The 19,917-nt window shown below is 37.8% G+C and overlaps 1 protein-coding gene across 2 annotated transcripts in view; it reads left to right on the forward strand.

Annotated features, from left to right (window-relative positions):
- Cntn1 (contactin 1) overlaps positions 1–19,917 on the forward strand; it is a 275,291-nt gene that overhangs the window by 239,939 nt on the left and 15,435 nt on the right. For both annotated transcript variants that reach the window (XM_075960410.1, XM_075960411.1), the window contains exons 20-23: positions 1,261–1,364; positions 9,223–9,409; positions 11,523–11,635; positions 12,395–12,551. In XM_075960410.1, the coding sequence (XP_075816525.1) occupies positions 1,261–1,364; positions 9,223–9,409; positions 11,523–11,635; positions 12,395–12,551 (561 nt within the window). The remainder of the gene's footprint in view (positions 1–1,260; positions 1,365–9,222; positions 9,410–11,522; positions 11,636–12,394; positions 12,552–19,917) is intronic.

The following is a 19,917-nucleotide window of genomic DNA, read 5'->3' on the forward strand; positions in this document are numbered from 1 at the left end:
TAATTTGTCTCAGCTAGGCAACCTAAATTCCTCCAGATAATAAAGTGAAAGAAAATAAATTCAAAACCAGATAATAAGCATGCCCTGTATGTGTTGTCAGCTTGGGGATGAAAACAAGATTTTTATCTCACAGATAAAATACAAGTTAGGGTTATTTCAATTGTCTTTCTGTCCAGTATTCATTTTGTTCTACTGCTTTGCTTTATGTGATGATGTTATATCCATATATTTAGTCATGACTTTTTTGTTTAATCATATTTCTTTTTTGAACACTTCATGAGTCTCCTAAAACCTGCACTGCTATAACTTTTGTAGGTTGTCAGTCTTTCTTGTGCTAAGACGTCAGTAATGACACTACTAGTTTACTTTGGCTGGGAGAGGTAGCCGCTCACATGTGGGACATGTTTTTACATTAAATAGGATTGCATCTTTTTAATAAAAGACAGTAAAAATTGATGACCCTGCTTCAAGGAGTCTGTGGTTCTTTGTGTAAATCTCACCAGGGATGTAATTTTTTTTTGAGGGGAAGAAACCTCTGATACATATTTGACTTGATGCCCAATTGAAAGGTTAGACATGGAAAGGCTCTCTAGAGCCCAAGAAACAGGGATGTCACAACTTGTCTCAAGGACCTTGAGCTGTCTGCTACTTTTAACTTAAACATGATAGAAAAATGTTATTAACAGTTCCATGTACTGGTCATTTATATGAATAGCAATAAGACAATTAATTTTCACGAATGCCTTTCTATACTAAATACTAATTTTCCCATTTTTGGCAAGTAAAACCATTGAACTATGTCATTAAATTTAATTTGTATCAAAAGGTTATATGGAACAAACAAGTTGGGAGTGTTTCTTAAAGTACAGTCACTGCTTGTGGACATCCTGAGAGCTCTGATGTTTCCTGTTTTGTTAAAGTGCATGTGTCTGTGCGTGAATGTGTATGTGTGTGTGTGCGTGCGTGCGTGCATGCACGTGCGCACACATGTGTATATGTCTGTGTGTGACGCAAGTGCACATGTGTTTATGTGTATGTGTGTACATATATCAGCATGCATGCATGTGAATATGGATGTGTACTTATCACCACTGACCACAGTTAAAATTAAGACCCTAGAGACAGATAAAAAGGAAGATTATTAAAACTTGTTTACAAGATGTTAAGTTATAGTTCTATTTCATTTCTATACAAAAGAACTTTATTTGAACTTTCAATGTAAACTTCTGACAGAAAAGTAACATTCTGATCCAATTTTAGCTCCCAGCGAAGCCCCCACAGAAGTAGGGGTGAAAGTGCTGTCGTCTTCAGAGATATCTGTTCATTGGAAGCATGTTTTAGAGAAAATCGTGGAAAACTATCAGGTAAGTCAAGTATGTTTTAATCAAAAAAGTGTTTTTATTCATAAATATATAAGTTTTTATAATATACTTAGTATTTCAATATCTCGTGTTCCATTGGTGAATTTGGTTTTGAACAACCTGTTCTTTTCTGTTTAGTGGTTTGGGCATCTACATGCAAGCTGTAAGGAATAAGAGATTACCTTGATTTGATGATTGCACACCATATTTATGTATTCTCTGAACATCATGGTATAGATGAAAGTTTCTGTGCTGCCTGGTCCTCCAGCCATTCAGTCCCAAAGAAACACACAGAGGCTTGTATTAATAATAAACTGTTTGGCCTGTTAGTTCAAGCTTAGTATTAACTAGCTCTTACAATTTAAATTAACCTATAATTCTTATCTATATTTAGCCACATGGCTTGGTACCTTTTCTTAGTGCCACACTTTCATCTTGCTTCGTCTGCATCTGTCTGGATGGTGACTGCAGGCTGAGTTTTTTTATCTTCCCAGAATTCTCCTATGTATCACCCTACGTATACTTTCTGCCTGGCTTCTAGCCAATCAGTCTTTTATTAAACCAATACAAGGGATAAATCTTTACAGAGTAAAACAGCATTATCCCATAATACTTCCCCCTTTTTTTTTCTTTTCAAATTAAGTCCCTGAATCTAATCTACTTTGTGTAGCTTTTTTATTCCTGACCATTATTCTTAACAACTTGTAATCAACATTCTAAACAAAGACAAACATCTATAATTAATTTTTTTGCAAATGTGGCCATAGTTTTCTAGGCTACTTCCTGTTGATTGGGGTACTGATAATCTTATGGGGACCCAAATAAAACTTAGGATCATGGTCAAGCCCTGACTGGAGTATTCTGTGAGGCTGGATCATCTCAGCCAGGAGTCGTGAAGCTGTTCTAGATGTAGAACTCAGAGAAAACTACAGCAGAGGTGCTTAAAACATTGGATTATCTGGGACATCCACTCCTATCAGGGATTTTTCAGGGGGTCTTCCTCCATCAAACTTTACTTTTCTTAACCCAGAATGAGCCCACAGCACCTCATTTCCTGTGGAAACAAAAGCAAAACCTCTTCTTCAAAGTAACATATCTTTTGACTTAAATTTTGAAGTCAAGGCATTTTCAAAATGTCTAGGTTGGATTAATCCAGCAGCATTTATAATCAAATGTCTTTTAGCAGCTGTTGCTCCTTCCTCATAAGACAAGCAATTCAAAGACAACACAATAACATACAGTATCCAGACTCTCTGTGTGTTTTCTACTTTTACATGGCTTTTTCTTCTCACTCTATTTCTTTTATTTTTATTTTTAATTTCTGATTTTTTGAGACAGCCCTGCTCTGTGTCATGGGCATTTAGAGGTGACTATGATGATGCTAATGAAGATGTTGGTGGTGAAAAGGGGGACGAGGAACTTGGAGAACAGGAGGAGAATAAGAAAGAGGAGGAAGATAGTCATAGATCAAAGGGTTAAAACATTTGTTGAGTCTCCATTAAGCACATAATAAAGTGCACACCAAATGTCTGATTAATAATTTTTACAACTAGGTTTCAATCTGGGCCTTGTCTGCCCTGAAAACAAATGATTCACAATGCATGAATTAAATCTTAGAATTAATCTATTTGTTCTTTCTTAAAAATTTTTTAGCTTCTCATTTAGAACCTTGACTATCAAACAGACAAGCAGAGAAGCTTAAAAGAGAGAAGGAAGTGCTACTTATTCCTCCTATAAGAAAACATTCCTGTGAATATTTGGGGTGAGGTAGACTGACAATGATATGGTTACTGTTTTGATTTTTAAAGTGGAGAAGCCAGTGTAACAGAGATAGTCATGAAAACCAGGCCCTTCCCTCCCTAAAATATATAATAGATCTGAGTTTTAAAGATACAAACACAAAAGCATCATATTAAAAGTGTGAAATAGGATACGGTGGTAAGGAAATTCTACATTTTTCATGCTTAGGCGCAAGTCAAGGTTAAATTCTTGATATATGAAATAAGCATGACAGGGAATTGAGTCTAAAAATTAATCGTGTGTGTGTGTGTGTGTGTGTGTGTGTGTGTGTGTATGGGTGTGGGTGTGTGAAAGAGAGAGAGAGACAGAGACAGAGAGAGAGAGAGTCTTTAAAATGTGTCTTGGAAGGTTTAAAAGTCACCCCCCTCTTCTTGATAAAAGAGTTCCCACTTCCAGTCTTAACCTACAATTTTCCTATGATGTGGGTGATCCCCTGAAGTTCTTATCAATGGTGTTTTGACATGAGCCCCCAATCAGGAGTCCACAAAAGACTTAGTTTGTTCACTCAATAGAAGAACATTTGCTAAGATAATTTAGTGAAAATAAGCCAAATAGACTATGATTGCAAAACTCTTTTAGCTGGGTTGTTATACATACAGTCCTTGTAAAAAATTTATAATGCAGAGGCCACAGGAGGTTACAGGGGCAGCTGTTAACTGAGCGTATACTGATCTTAAGGGAGGCCTCGACTGTCTTCCTTTGAAGAAGCCACCTGTCTTAGTCAGCATCTCTGACACCAAGGTATGGGAAAAGGTGAAATTTTGTTATATTTTGTTAACTTAGTTTAACATTGCTCTAGGGTATGGTTGGGAAGAACTGTCAAAGTTATTAGATAGAGGGGTGTTCTACGTTAATGAAAAACATGGCAGACAGCCAGTAGTCAACCCTAGAGACTTTTAAACTTGTTATCTGTGGCTCAGAATGGCTCTGCTTTGAAGGGAAGACCAGACTTTCTTCCACTCTTCACACTGATTAAAGGCACCCACAGGCACCACCTGAAACCCACTACGAGTACCTACTGAGCGAGATTTACACTGGACAAGCTCAGTGCAGATGCATTGTTGTTGCCCTGAGCAGAGGACTTGCTGTCTTGCATTCACTGGAAGCTGTCTGCAGTCTGCTTAGAGAAGGTTGTCTGCACCAAAAGCCAAAACAAAAAATATAAGATTTGTTTATTTTTATCTTCTGTGTATGAGTGTTTTGCATGCATGTGGGCAGTGCCCACTGAGTCAGAAAAGGGTACCATATCACCCTGAAGATGAAGTTACAGACTGTTGTAAACCACCACACGGATGTGGGGAGCTGAACTCAGGTCTTCTGCAAGTGCGGCCAGTGATCTTAATCCCTGGGCCATCTCTCCAGCCCAAGGAAAGAAAATTTTAAGGAGCTCCCAAAAGCATAGATTTTAATGGCTGACATTATTAATTGTCATAGAATGGTCTAATGCTTGCATTAGTCTGGTATCTGAATAATTTGCAGTTGTATATTTTGCTGAGAGAGGGATTTTTCTGTATTAGTCTCTCATGTTTTTATTAAAAGCGCCATACTTAATTTTGCCTAGAGTATTTAATCTTTATTAGAGAACACATCACTAGAAATAGGGTATGTTTTGCATAAAGCTCCTGATTTAAGGAAAGAATTAACTCAGAAATATGGTATAAAACAAACAGCAAATAGTAAAATAGGCCAAAGTTTTAAAAAGCCTAGAATGCCTAGCACTTCACAACCAGGAGCATCTCTTACCATAGCCTGATGCTCCATGAAAACTGAGATAAAAGGTCTGCAGAAAGCAACAGGACCAGAACAAAAGAGATAATGTTAGGGGCCATAAATGCATTCTAAGTATAATTATTCCTTTGTAAACCTAAGGCTTAGATTTTTCTCTAAGGTTCTCTTAGCTTTCAAATACTTTTAGAAAGAATACATTTTGAAACCAAATTAAACACTTAAACCTCTATTATATTGGTACTTACATATATTAATGTTTTGAATCTTTCTTTTATTTAGCTTTAAGTGAGATTTATAAAGGCCCAGAACACATTTACTTGGGTCTCCACGACGCCCTTAGCATCTGTGACAGTGCTGGAGGACACTGGGCATCTAATAAATACTTGTTTGATGAAGGAAAGGTGTTGCGGGAGGTCCTCCCACTCCTCCAGCCAATAGCCGCTGAGATACCAGCCCTTTGGGGCGTGGTCTCTCTCCCTTTAAAAAAGCAGCCACTTCCCTCTCCTCTAGGGTCCTATGTTAGCATATACCTTCCCTCACAGAGTTGACCTTCCAGCAAGAAAGCAAAGCAGACAGTGAGACAATTCCATAATGATTTAATAGGCGTTATTATACGCTAACAGTAGACAAGGGTCCTTTGGCTACTTCTAAAAACAGGAAAATATATCAATGCCACAACATTAAAACTGGAGGGAAATAAATGCAGAGTGTGTTGCTCTAGCATATACAGGTGAATTTATGGCACCAGGGAGACAGACCAGCTAGTAAAGTGTTTGCCCCTTAAGCACAAGAGTCTTAGTTTTAGCCACGGAACCAATGCGACAAAAATAGCCAAGTGTAATGGTGTGTGCTTATTATACAAGAGCTACAAAAACAGAGACAGCTGAATCGAGGCTCACTGGCTAGCCCACATAGTCACATAGCCTACTTGGCAAACTCTAAGCCAGTATATGTATGTATGTATGTATGTATATATATGTATACGTATGTATATATATGTGTGTGTGTGCGTGTGTATGTATGTATATGTGCAGCTCATGAAGGAAGATATCAGAGGTTATCCTCACATATCCACACACATCTGCACATGCTCTTCCACACACAAAAATGTGCCTGCATACATATAAACATACACAAACAAATGTGTTATCTATTAATAAAGCAAGAATCTCTTATTTATTATGCACTTCCTCCACTGCTGGAGATAATTAATTCCTACCCACGCCTGCCTCCTCTCCAGTGAACTTCCTGGTAAGGAACCCAAAGTGTTACATTTGTTTTGATTGACACTACAAGTTGTGTCCCTTATACTAAACAGTTTTCTCAAGAATCAGTTTAATGTTTTACACACTTACGCTTGGCCCAAGGATCAAGAAGCTCAAGCCTATCCTCTATTTGGAAATAAATTCTAAATTTATAATTAACGAGTTCAGATGAAAGTGGTAATTTCACATTTTTTAAATGTTTATTATATTCTTTGACAATTTTGAGTTTGGGGCATTATCACCCCATTACCCTCTCTCATACCCACCCACTCGTACTTTGATATCTCTTTCTCTTTGGGCACACTAAATTTAATGTATGAACATGAGTGGTGGTGGGCTGAGTGTTACTAGAACGTAAGAACCTTTCAGGTTGCTACACCACCAAGGAAAATGACTTTACTCCTGTACTGAATAACTGCCGAGACTGTCAGGGAGCTGTGAGGACTCATGACCCCCTCCTCATAGGATGATGCTACATTTTGCATTCATATATCTACTTCTGCACACTTGAGGACTCATTAAAACACGAGTATTGAGTAAGCATGGATTTAAGGAGAGGCTAACTTTGCAAGGTTAGCAAATCTGTGTTTATTTGTGAAATGTTAATTTTCATATGATCAAAGCCATACAAGTCACATTTCAAAACAAAGACACTGGGACTCCTTTAAATGATCTTTTTGATGTCAAGTTACAAGATCATCGCTTCTGTTGGTTCTAAGTTTAAATTAAAAGTTACTCCACAGGTCCTTGGAGAGTTGGATATACAAAAAAAATCAGGTTTTTTTAGGACATAGTTTCAAAGATTAAATCAAGGAAAATGCAGTTATGTCCTTTTGTTTGCTATCTCAAATGTCACATGGTATTTTGAGTAAGAAAATTCATGTGATTATTCCACATTTTATCACATGAATTTTACAGAAATCTTATTATTGTTTTCATCTGTGTCCTAGTGAGGGTATTGCTGGGATGAAACACCATGACTAAAAGCAAGCTGGGATGAAGGGGTTTATTTTGCTTATGATTCTGAGTCACTGTCATTATTGAAGGCACTCACAGTCGGAACTCAAACAGGTTAGGAACCTGGAGGCAGGAGCTGATGCAGAGTCCATGGAGGGGTGCTGCTTACTGGCTTGCTCAGCCTGCCTTTTTTATAGAACCCAGAAAGGACCTCCAGCTCTCGGGAAGCACCACCCACAATGACTTGGACACTGTCCCATTAATCACTAATTAAGAAAATGCCTTCCAGACTTATCTTTATTCTGATTTTTTGGAGGCATTTTTGTAATTGTGGTTCACTCCTCTCAGACGATTCCAGTTTGTTTCAAGTTGACATGAATTATTCAGCATAGTCTATAAACTCCTCTTTGAAGTAGATATAAGCACTACCCTGAAAATGATGCTTTAAAGCATTATTATTCAATGCATACAAATATCAAGAGTTAGAAATTTTAAAGTCCTTGGATTTGACTGCTGTCAAATGCTTTCTACCTTTCTATGCTTGTTTAGAAGATATTGTATGTGGATTATTCTAATGAAGGGCCTGGATTTTCTCAGAATGTAAATGTTCATTGTATTTGTCCTCTGATTAGCAAGGAAAAGGCCTAATGTATTGTCTAGTTCAGGTTCCATGCAGATGGAGATCATGTTCCACACACATAGTGAATGTGATCACAGTCTAAGGTTCCCAAGAGCCTCCTGTCCTAGCAAAGTCTGAAACATGCCTGGCAGCAGAAATCAGCCTGGGGGGTTGTTTGGTGCATTTTCACCCTTTCTGTCTTGAAATGATAGAAATGCCAGTGATTTCATTAAAAACATCCAAAAGTATGATGTGACATCATCAAAATGTTCATTAAAAGGAAAATAAAAATAACACAAAAGAAACATATAAACAATAAGCAATTATCCTGCCTTTGGAAACCCACACAGCTGACATGTAAACCTTACAATCTGCCAAGAAGATTCGGCTTACTGAGTTCTGTTATATAATGGTCATGTGTGTGCGAACATAAGTAAGAAACTTAATATCATATTAGCATCAGGTGATTTTTATCAGGGCATTTTGGCTGATTTTGAAAATAAATTCCCATTACTTTAAGCAGTGAATCTAAGCATGGAAAATTTGAATATACTTATAAAATTAAATTTCATTCACACTTTAGATATAATCATGGATTTAATGCCCCCAGTTTTTATTTTAAAAGCCTAATTCAAATTTATAACTTGTATTAAACTTTGAGTCAAGGCTATAGTTAACAAAAGTAGTAATTTCTAATAATAACAATGGAAATATTTTTAAATATCTTAATTGGAAGCAACTTCTATAACTCACCAAATAGGTGATTTCCACCCAGTCTGGCACTCTGAGTTCAATGGGCCTACAAGATCAAAGGAGAGAGACAACCCCTGCAAGTTGTCGTCAGACTTTAACATATAGCCTAAAGCATACAGTCATATATGTGTGCACACAGACACACAATAAAATAATTATAAATAATTATTGGGTGCATTTATTTGATGTTTTAAAGGAATGAAAGTAAATAGCTAACATACATACATACATACATACATACATACATACATACATACTATTGCATGCATCCTTTTATCTGAAAGGATTTTACTAAAAGAAAAGTCATTTGCCAGTGCATTACACTCCACATAATGAGGTATTTTTCAAGCAAGGCATATTTCTGCCAAGCTATTGAAAGTTCATAATGAATTGAAACCCTATAAACGGACATAAAACAAGAAATTAAGATTGAAATTATTGTCACATTCTTTCCAGAAAGTTCACTTTCATATTTAGAAAGCCCATCCTATCAGCCTCCATGTGTCCTCCATCTCTCTCATCAACACAAGGCAACCTCGTCAGCAGAGTGTAGTTTTCATCTAATTGCACTACTTTTAGTTAGATATCACTATGCAAAAGCCAATAGGAGGATAAATGTGCCATGACGTGGCATTAAAATATGGCGACATCCTACCAGTGAAGCAAAGCCCACAGCAACGAACTTTTCACACCAAGATCTGAATCACAGTGAAGTATCACTCCCCTCGGATATCTGCAGATTCGGTACTGGGCTGCGCATGACAAGGAAGCAGCTGCACACCGAGTTCAAGTCACCAGCCAGGAGTACTCGGCCAGGCTCGAGAACCTGCTTCCTGACACCCAGTACTTCATTGAAGTTGGAGCCTGCAACAGTGCCGGGTGTGGACCTTCGAGTGACGTGATTGAGGCCTTCACCAGAAAAGCCCGTGAGTATAATAACTTGATTTTTAAGCATATCAAATTTACCAAACGCTTTAAATGAGATCCCAGTTGTAGGCACATATGAAAAGAATGTTCTATCCAGCTACTCATATGCTTTTGATTTTCAATGCCACATCCCATATGCCACAGAATGTCTTTCAGCATTCCTAGGTATTGTCAGAAAAGGAGAACTGAGAAGCATGCTCTTACACTCTTTATTCTACTTCCCAGTACCTTTAGAAAGACCCTCCTTCAAACTACAGACCATCAGAAACCAGCTAGTCTACTCTCTACGTTTATCAATTTAATTTTCCATACAGATACATTGGTACCATAATAACATCACAATGGTGTTCGTTTTCCTATGCTTTACTCACAGATCATCATTGTATAACATAGACACAAGCAAGTTCTCTAACACCGAGACTGCTCTGTTCTTTGTTCACATTCCGCTCAGGTCTGGGCAGTTCTCAACTCTACAACTTCACTTTGACACTTTTCTTCTGGAACCCATTAGTGTATGTGTGCAAAGAAACAACTGTATGCAGGACTCTAGAGCCTACCGCAAGTATCTCTAAGAATGATTACCGTATCTCCTAGTATACTGACAGAGGTAGATAGGGTCAACCATGGTTTTGACTCATTTTATTTTTCAAATGAAGCATTATTTTTTCTTGTTCATTCTATTCTTTTATCACAAATATGTGTTATGTCCAGAATAGTTCTACATGGAAAGGATACAGCAAAAATTAAAATTCAAGCTAAAACCCTGTTAAAGAAGTATGTCTATGAGCACAGGGTAGTAGTACAGGTGAACTGATAAAATTGAAAATTATTTATTTGTGGAAGCCAAATCTGTTGGCCTGGCTGGAAGGATTTTGAAATGATACCCTGAAAGCTAGAATGTAAGTGATGAAAACTAAGAAGGACCCATTTGGTGACAAGCTGGGAGAAGACTGTTCTGGGTAGAGAAAATAAGTATGCAGAATTTGAAATACTTAATGTTGGAAACACCAGTAGAACCAAAACCTGGCTCCGAGGTAAAGAAGGGAGAGTGTGTGGAACTTAAAATGCAAAGTGTTTTGTAAGTCATCATTAAAGGCTGGATGTTTTCTGAGTGTGATAATAACCTGTTTCTTAAAGTCATCAATATACCTAATTATGCTATTTGAAACCATCATTCTGACTTCCATCCAAACAAAGGACCGTGGAAATTAGAGCAAAAACAGAAGAGCCAGTGCAGAATTGAGAAGAGAGCCATTGGCAGCTAGTATGAAGGGGTAGTGTAGGGAGATATGGAATTTATTCCTCGTGTGCAGTTGTCAACACCCTTGTGGATGTTGGCAATACATGGAAGAAAAGAACAAATGGCAATTTTTTGGTTGGGAAGCTAGAAGCATGTTCACTGTTCGAAAAACAGGAAATGTTCTTAAGAGGCAGATTTGAGGTTACATGACCAGTGATTCCTCCTTTTTACATTACATTTCGACATCAGACATTCAATATAGACAGGAAGTTGAACACATGTTCAGAGAAAAACAAATGGTTTAGGGCTCTAGACTGACTTGGAGTATTTAAATGCTTAAGAAAGGTTCACAGATAAAGCAGAGATGCGTATGCAGAATCAAACCTGTGGCCTTCCAATACTTGGAAATTGATTAGAAAGTATAGAATTAGCTCACAGTGAACAATGAGAAAGACTACAACAACAAAGAGGCACGGGAATGTCAATAAGACACAGGGGATTTGAGAAAAGAACAAGAGATCTAGAAAACCTTCAACTCTGAAGAGTCGGAAAAGGTTGTAAGAAATGCCATTAGATTTGGTGAAGATTGTTGACCTTGACGGCAACAGTCTGAAGAGATCAGGAGAAAAAAAAATCTGATGAGAAGAGAATAAAGACAATTTTATTCCTTGACTCACAAACAATTGGGAGAATTAAGTGAACTTTTGAATGCACAGTGCCGTGCTGTGCTCAGTGCATGGCGTATGAAATAATCCTCAGGTGGGCTGCTGTTACTGAGAGCATCTTCAGCGCCACAGACCCTCCAGTGATGTAGTTTGTGAAACCAAGGTTTGATCCGGTGATCACTCATTAGCTGTTCCTTCTTCCCACAGCTCCCAGCCAACCACCAAGGATCATCAGTTCGGTGAGGTCTGGCTCCCGCTATATAATCACGTGGGATCATGTTGTTGCGCTGTCTAATGAATCTACAGTGACGGGATACAAGGTAAATTAAGAAGTGCCTAGCCTATTGTCCACATACGCTTTCTTCCTGCTAACGCTGGTGTACATGGCTTCAGATATCAGAAAAATCCCTTTGACCTTCTCTTTCTACCCATACAGCATAGTCAGAAGACAGAGAATCATGAAAAATCTTTAGATAAGGGTTTATCTTGAGTGGATTTTAGGAAAATTCTATGGCAAGTAGAATACCCCCTTTAAAGAATGGAGCTGTCAGAGTAATCATTGCTTAGACAGGAGACAGAACACACTCATTTTTGTTTGTCTGGGGGGTACTGATTATATACAGTGTTGCCTTCCTCCCTCACTGTAAATTAGAAGGACTGAGTTATTCCCATGGATTCTCTATACCATGCTAATGCATTATCTATGTATGCCCTAGGAATAATGTTGAAAAGGCTTAAAACTGAGAGAACTTTGTTAGGCCACTTCAAAATGTGACAAGCTTTCATTTGATATTTTCCTGAAAAAAAAGATACATTTTTTGGCATATTTCCAGTCATTTCAAAACAAAAGTAAACAAATGAACAACAGAAAGCATTTGAGGATGTGGCACAAGCTGTTGACTAAGCCCCAGGTCTGCAGGCCCCCATTCTCAGGGAATCGCAACAGATGAATGTCTCCTCAGAGCTTGAGTGTGCTGACCTTTATCAACCGAAGAGTAAACATCGTATGCTGCTATTAACTTTAGGCCTTGGCTCACAATTGTGGCTCCATTAACTCTTCGTAATTCGGGACTCTGTAGATACTCTACAGACCTGATGGCCAACATGACGGCAAGCTGTTCTCAACCCATAAGCACTCCATAGAAGTCCCAATCCCCAGAGACGGAGAGTACGTGGTCGAGGTCCGAGCACACAGTGATGGGGGAGACGGAGTGGTGTCTCAAGTTAAAATTTCAGGTAAGCCATCCTCTAAAAGCTGTTTCTGTTACGTTACCTGTGAGTTTCTATGCCCTGTGCATGGCTTCTCAAGAGTGGAGGTAGAACTGACATTCACCACATCAGCATTTTCCTAAGAAATTCAAATATCAGGCATGCCACAGAATTGGATGTTCCATTTCTGATGAATGAGAAAAGCAAATTCACAGCATAGCGCCTCCCTGTTGGTTATGATTTAGATGTCAAAGAACCGCTAAAAATGTTTAAGATGAGTGTGTCTCGGATGATGCTAAAGGCATTTACTGGATTGTGGTGATCACTACATTATATAAATATCGCATTTGCATGTTGAAAACATTTTTATTCAATATCTTACAATGAATAACACATTCAAAATATAAGGCATTAAAGGCAAAAGAACACTAGGCAATTATCTAATAATATTCAAATAATATTCAAGAAGAAATCTACTGATCCATTTTGTGTTCTTCTGGCTTATCATTCTCTGTTCCATGTACATTACTATAGTAATCAGAAAGACATTAGATTATTTCTCCTTTACATTGATCCTTACTTTGTGATTTAATCGACACAATGCTTTTCTATGGGTGCTTGCCATCACGGGCTTGGTTAAACTCTATGTAGTTGAGACAGGGATTCCTTTTCTACATTGTTTTTACAGTATTGTTTGTTTAATTTTTAAGATTTTTTTATATCCTATTTATTTATTTATTTATTTATTTATTGTAGTTTGAGGCAGAGTTTTGCTGTAGCTTTGGAGCCTGTCCTGGAACTCACTGTGTAGATCAGGCTGACCTCAAACGCACAGAGATCTGCCTGCCTCTGTCTCCCGAGTGCTGGGATTAAAGGCGTGCGCCACTACTGCCTGACTTTATATCCTCCTTGTTTATGTTTATTACATTGAATTAAGATTTATGTGAACTTAAGAATTTGATTCGAGAATACAAAAATAGAAGATACTAAATCAATGAAAGCAATGATTGAGAAAAGTGATTCATAGCTAAGTAAACAAATGTGTTATTACATATTGAGCAAACAAAAGATGCCTTAACACAATGACAGACAATAATTGTTGCTTCTCCCATGAGCCAAGTTCTCCTCATGCCCACCATATCACATGTATATTTTTCTCAAATAGAAAGTGATGGGATAATACAGTTAATTTTTCATTTTAATTATTGTATCTTTTTTAAAAATTAGAATGTAAAGATTCCTAAGAGAGTTAGGGAATATCTAGCTGTGTCTCTGCAGCCTTGGACAATTATGGTATGTTTCAATAGATCATGCTGTACTCTCTATTTTCCTGTGAATGTCCCTGCATCATTCAAGATTTTAGAAATTTTAAATATAGACATAGAGTCTTTCAAACAAATATATTCAATTTATCTACCCCTTCCATAGTTTTCTATTATAAATAAGAGATGTTCGTACATTTTTATAATGCTTTCGTTGTAAGTCTTTGTGCAGCTTAAATTTAAATAATTAACCAGAGTTTTGCTTCTCGATTTCCAATCATCTTTGAATATATATTCCATTCTATGACTATAATGAGACTTTTCCCCAGCATCAGGTCATTCTTGCTCTTTCTTTTCATAATTACTGTTATATAAATGAAGATGACATCACATTACTTTAAACACATTTTCTAAATTCTGAGCTTTAACAACAAGCAACATTGCATTTTACTTTTGTTTCTCCTTGGGTAAAATAAAACCTGCTGCATGGTTTCAAACCAGCAGTTTGTGTTTAGAGACACTCAAGCCATGCATGTGACCAAGTGATGGCAGCAGGTGGCATCTAGACAATGAGTGGGCAAACGCTCAGCTTCTGACTTTCCAAGGGGAGGAGCCTACTTGGTTACTTGGTAGTGTCAGCTCATCTCTATGACATAAGTAGCTACACCTTTAGCCTCAGGCTTCAATGTGATTTCAGCAAGTGTTTAACAAAGACTTTACACGGTAGCATGCCATTACAAACTATCAGTGTCCTATGACCCAGTGGATGTGGATATAACCTCAAGACACTGGTAATGTTAAGCTACAGTAAAATAATTAGGCAGGAATATATTTTGAGCATTTGCTACTTTTTCTTTAATCTTTTTAATATAACTAATATCTTTTATGCAAATTTCATTTTCGTGGTGGTGAATTAAGAATTACTTTTAAATTTGCTAAGGATTGACCAGTTGGCTCTTAGAAGGAAACATTCACTGCAGTGACAATTAGGCACTCCAGTCCACAGATGCATCCTTCATTTGTAGAAAACCTAGAATATTTCCTCTCTTACATTTATCAACTAAAGAATGGCTTCTCCATTCAGAACTTCAGCTGCTTGTTTCAGTCTAATCGCAACTGTACAAAGACATCAAAGTGGCAAATGTTTGAGAGATCACATCACTCTAGAATTTTCTTGTTAATGTTTATGTATAAGCAAGCTTATAAGTCAACATCATTTGTCATGAGCAGAATATATCCAAGGTTGTGTTATTTCTTGGCCTCCTTGCAAATTTAAAGAACATTAAAGCTTTCTTCTTTCATTTTCTGTCTGAAGTCTGTAGGCAGGGATTTAGTGCATTTCCTGATAGGTAGAATGTAAGCAGTAGGCCACAAAAGAATATCTACAAAGTCCATTGATAAAAAGTTTAGAAGTAGAGAACAACAAAGCTGTGTTTGGGAAAGGCACATTTTTGGCCTATAGAACTCCCACAGAAGGAATGAATAGTACCAGGCTCTGAGCAGTACTTCCTTTTTGTGGACCCTGGGGAGCAGTTGGAAGAGACCGCTGGTGCTGCCAGTGTTCCCTTTCCTTAGCTGGGGAGTATATGCGTGTTTCTCTATCTTTTCTAAGTTGTGTTTTGTAAAATACTGACTTTATGTATACCAAAGTTGTAATGCAGAAGGACCAGAATCTCCTCAGTAAAAATATTTTTGGCGTGGTGTTTTAGCAATCTATTAGTTTTCTAGGGCTGCTATAACAAAGTGACACAGATACATGCCTTTAAAAATAGGAAATGATTTATCTTATTTCTAATCTAGAGGCCAGAAACCGAAGATGGAGTGGGTCCAGAATGTTTTATCCTGAGGTTTCTCTAAGGTTGTTTCATCATACCTGTTCACAAGATCTGCCCTGCATGTAGATTCACATCTCTTACCTTAACTCCAGTTGTATTAGATTAGGATCCATTCTAATGACCTAAATTTTAACTTATATATGTCTTTTTTTCAAATATAAATTTTTTATTACTTTATAAATAATACCAATCAAAATTTCCATTTCCTCCCCTCCTCCCACTCCCCTCCTACTCCTCTATTCCCCTTCCTCCTCCCCCTCCAGTCCTAAGAGAGGGCAGGGTACCCTGCCCTGTGGGAAATTCAAGGCCCTCCCTACTACATCCAGGCTTAGGAAGCTGTGCATCCAAATAGAATAGGATCCCCAAAAGCCAGTACATGCAGTAGAGACAAATTCTACTGCCATTATCATTGGCTTCTCAGTCTGACCCAATTGTCAGCCACATTCAGAGGGTCCAGTTTGATCCCATGCTCTTCCAGTCCCACTCCAGGTAGATTTGGTGAGCTCCCATTAGCTCAGGCACACTGTCTCAGTGGGTGGACCAAAAAACCTGTCGTGAATACAGTCACATTCTGAGGTACCAGAGATCATATTCTGAGGTACCAGCGATGAAAACTTTAACAAATGGATTTTAGAGCAACAACACAACACAATGGTCATTTGCAGGTTTAGGAGACCCATTATTGGTAAACAGTGAAGGCAAAGTCTTCTCTAAGCAAATCTGATAAATTTTGTTCTAAAGACCCGAAATAAAGTCTTTAATGTCAAATATATGACATAGTGTTAGATGATGAGTGGAGAAGGACAAGGAGGTGGCAACTGTTTTCTGTGAGAGTGTCAGGAGAGGCTGGCTCCAAGATGCAGCTGACAAGGAGATAGAGGGGAGAGGGAGGTCCATCCATTTATGTGACAAAGACAATCACAAAGCCTTGATATGAGAGAAAGCATTGATGTTCAAGGATACCTGTGGCTGTAGACAAGCCATGGAGAAGTCATAAGGAGATCAGCCAAGTTAGGTAAGGGAAACGGGAAGCTCTTTGCCATCAGGACATTACAGGATTTAACGAAGGGCTTTGGGTAGTATTCCAAATATAAAGTGATACCATGAAAACACCCAACAGTAAAAATTTACATGATAAGATTTGTATTTTGCAAAAGAGATTTTCAGCCAGTCTTTGAGCATGACTCAGATAAAAATATTTGTGGATCTTTGGAAACAGAAGCACCATGGTGATGGTCAAAACAAAAATTAAATTCAATTTTGATGAGTAGGGGAACAGTAGAGATGAGACACCATTATATTTAGGATTTCCTTGGAAGACCCACATGGTATTTTTTGATGATTTGATGAGAAGTGTGAATTGGAATTTTCTGATTTTGAAGATTTATATAAACAAGCAGACCCATCTGCTTAACTGACCAGCAGAAACAAATCCTAAGACAGATATGCCTCTTGAAAATACATGATTGGAGGCAATCAGGTGCCAGTTTAGACACGCTGTGCCCAGTGTTCTTGTTATACACCTACACACATCAGTAGAAGTAGATAAAGAAAGAGCTATGGTATAAACTAAGAAACCAAAATTCATCAGAGAACCAACTACATAGTTATATAACTTTATTTTTAGTGTATCATAAAATTAAAATACAGAAATTGAGACAGCAGTTTTGCCCCAAGCTGTCAGATGGTGTTGTTAATATAATAAATGAGGGGAAACACAGACTCATTACTTCTAGCTAAAGAATAATATCTGAGAAGCATCTGTGTCCTCTAGAATACTTTTCATGGGTAGAAAAACTCAAAACTGCCTGAAATAGGTGGGCTTTATCCTGATATGGGTGGTATTTCAAAAATATAAAGGAACAAGTTTTTCCATCTTTTCTTATTTACAAGGTCTCAGCACCACTCACAGATTTTTTTGTCACTGGTTTCCAAAGGCTTCTGCGATTTCAGTAATTACTTTTCCTATGCAGATGCTAATAAATACCCCCAAAAGAAGACAGCATTGTTTCTTAGGTTCCATCTTAAAATAAAGTACATTTCCCAAAAGCCTCTCTGAAAACCTCTCCCATGATATTCAAGACTGGAATAAATCTCTACCTACACCTATCAAATGACATTTCTATGATTTCTGAAAATGGCCAAGGCTTACTATTATCTAAGGATGGCAAAACCTGTTTTGACAAGTGAACATTCTAACAGAAAATAAGAAGTGGGACAGAGAAAAAACTGAGGAAACGATTCTTGATTAATGTTAAAAATTTAGGAGTAGAAATGGGGTCAAGAGCTTCTTAAAACTGTAGAGGAAGAAAATCAGTGATGGAAAGTTGTTGACAAAGATTTTTGTCCCTTCCGGTTCTGCAGCCATTCAGTCCCAAAAAACACTTGAGGCCTTAGTTAATTATAAATTTGTTTGCCTATTACTTACTAACTCTTATATCTTATATTAACCCATAATTCTTGGCTGTGTTAGCCACATGGCTTGGTACCTTTTATCAGTGAAGCATTCTCATCTTGAGTCCTCTGTGTCTGGGTGACAACTGTAAACTGAGCCTTTCCTCTTCTCAGAATTCTCCTGATCTGGTTACCCTGTCTATGCTTCCTGCCTGGCTACTGGCCAATCAGAATTTTATTAAACCAATATGAGTGACCAATATTTACAAGGTACAAGACCATTGTCCCACAGCACAGTATTACAGATCCAGCTGTCTCACCTAGTTGCAAATCATGTTCTGCCATGATCTCAGGCATATGCAGATGTTAAGATCAGTAAAGACTGCCTTTTTAAATTTGTGAAAAAGAAGAATGGGAAATACTTCAGTGACTTCATGGAAAGGTAAATCTTTCTCTTTAGTTTGAATTTTCTTGTTTAGACACACTTACAATAAGTGTAAGGACAATTACATGGTGACCAAACAGAATCTGTTTTTCTTTTTCCTGTTTCTTTATTCAACACACCACATAACTAAACAATAAAAAGGAAATGCAGTAGAACAAATGAGAAGGAAGTTATAGTGGATATGCTTTGTTGGCCTCTAAATCTAAGCTCTAAGGAAGGGCTACCTCCTCAGCAAGTAAGAACACACAATTTTAACCTTCTCGTTCACTCTACATTTTACCACTGAACCTCAAACCTGATAGCTTCAGAAGCGAAGGTGGAAGCAGGCAAAAGATACTACTTGTTTTATGAATCTGCCACACGAGCATGGCATTGGAAGCCCCAGGTTGTCAGACTTTAACTGAGCTTAAGAAAGAATGGCTGTGGTAACCGTTGGATATTTTCCACAAAGTCTACACAGAATCTGTGCAGAATAATCTAGCAATGAGCGAGGCCCATAGCCAAGTTCATAGCCTGTGTTACAACATGCTCTGATTCCTGGGGATATCAAGCAAAAATCCTGTAGCACGGGTAAAGATTTGGCATATGCTATAAATAAACAAACCCAGGAAGGCCATTGGCATGGTGTACATTGGATGAATAGAACCCTAAGCCTTAAACCCAAGGACATTGTGTCTTACTCCAGGCTCCATATAGTCTCAGTAAATACTCATAAAACCGTTTTGAGCCAACAAATTAAATTCATAATGCTTTTACAATATATACTAACATAGGTTTTAAAAATGATTCTCTTATACACCTAGTATGTAAGTATTCCACATTCCATATTCCAGCTCAAAGAGGATCAGAGCCTTGTGAGAGGGTCCATTAGTCAAGTTAGCAGGGCTAGTATGTAATGGCATCCTCTCTTACCCCAAACTTCACACTCCTGCCAACCTGTCACCTTGCTGTCTTAAGATGTAGTAGGCCAATTCCACAAGTCCTCATAATTATAGTTTTACTTTGCCAAAAATTCCTATCAGAATTGAAGTTTTGAGTGTGGTTACTTTTGTCCTTCCCGCTTAATCATGGGTAGTCACTCTGTGGTAACAGCTCAGTTCATTCTGAGAGGAAGTGCAGCCTGGCAGTCTGGCATCTTCTGGTGGGGAAGAACTAAAGTCAACAGCGTGGAGTAAATACCCCTGCAGTGTACACTGCCAGCAAACTGCACACATCAGCCAACAGTACAAATGGCTATTTTGCTTGGCTTCTAGGTTCCCAATTGCCCAACAAGTAGAATAGGCAAGACTGTTAGCGGTTTTCACTCTTGAAAAAAACCACCAAAGCCACTAGTGCTTATATGATCATGCCCTAGATGCATACACATAGACTAATACCGTGTTTGATTATTATAAATAAGGAGAAACCTAACAAATAAGTTTGAAGGTTTTATGGCTCACTGCCTGATATCCTTAACT

This window comes from Microtus pennsylvanicus, chromosome 2 (genome assembly GCF_037038515.1).
Source record: "Microtus pennsylvanicus isolate mMicPen1 chromosome 2, mMicPen1.hap1, whole genome shotgun sequence".
Classification (NCBI taxonomy): Eukaryota; Metazoa; Chordata; class Mammalia; order Rodentia; family Cricetidae; genus Microtus; species Microtus pennsylvanicus.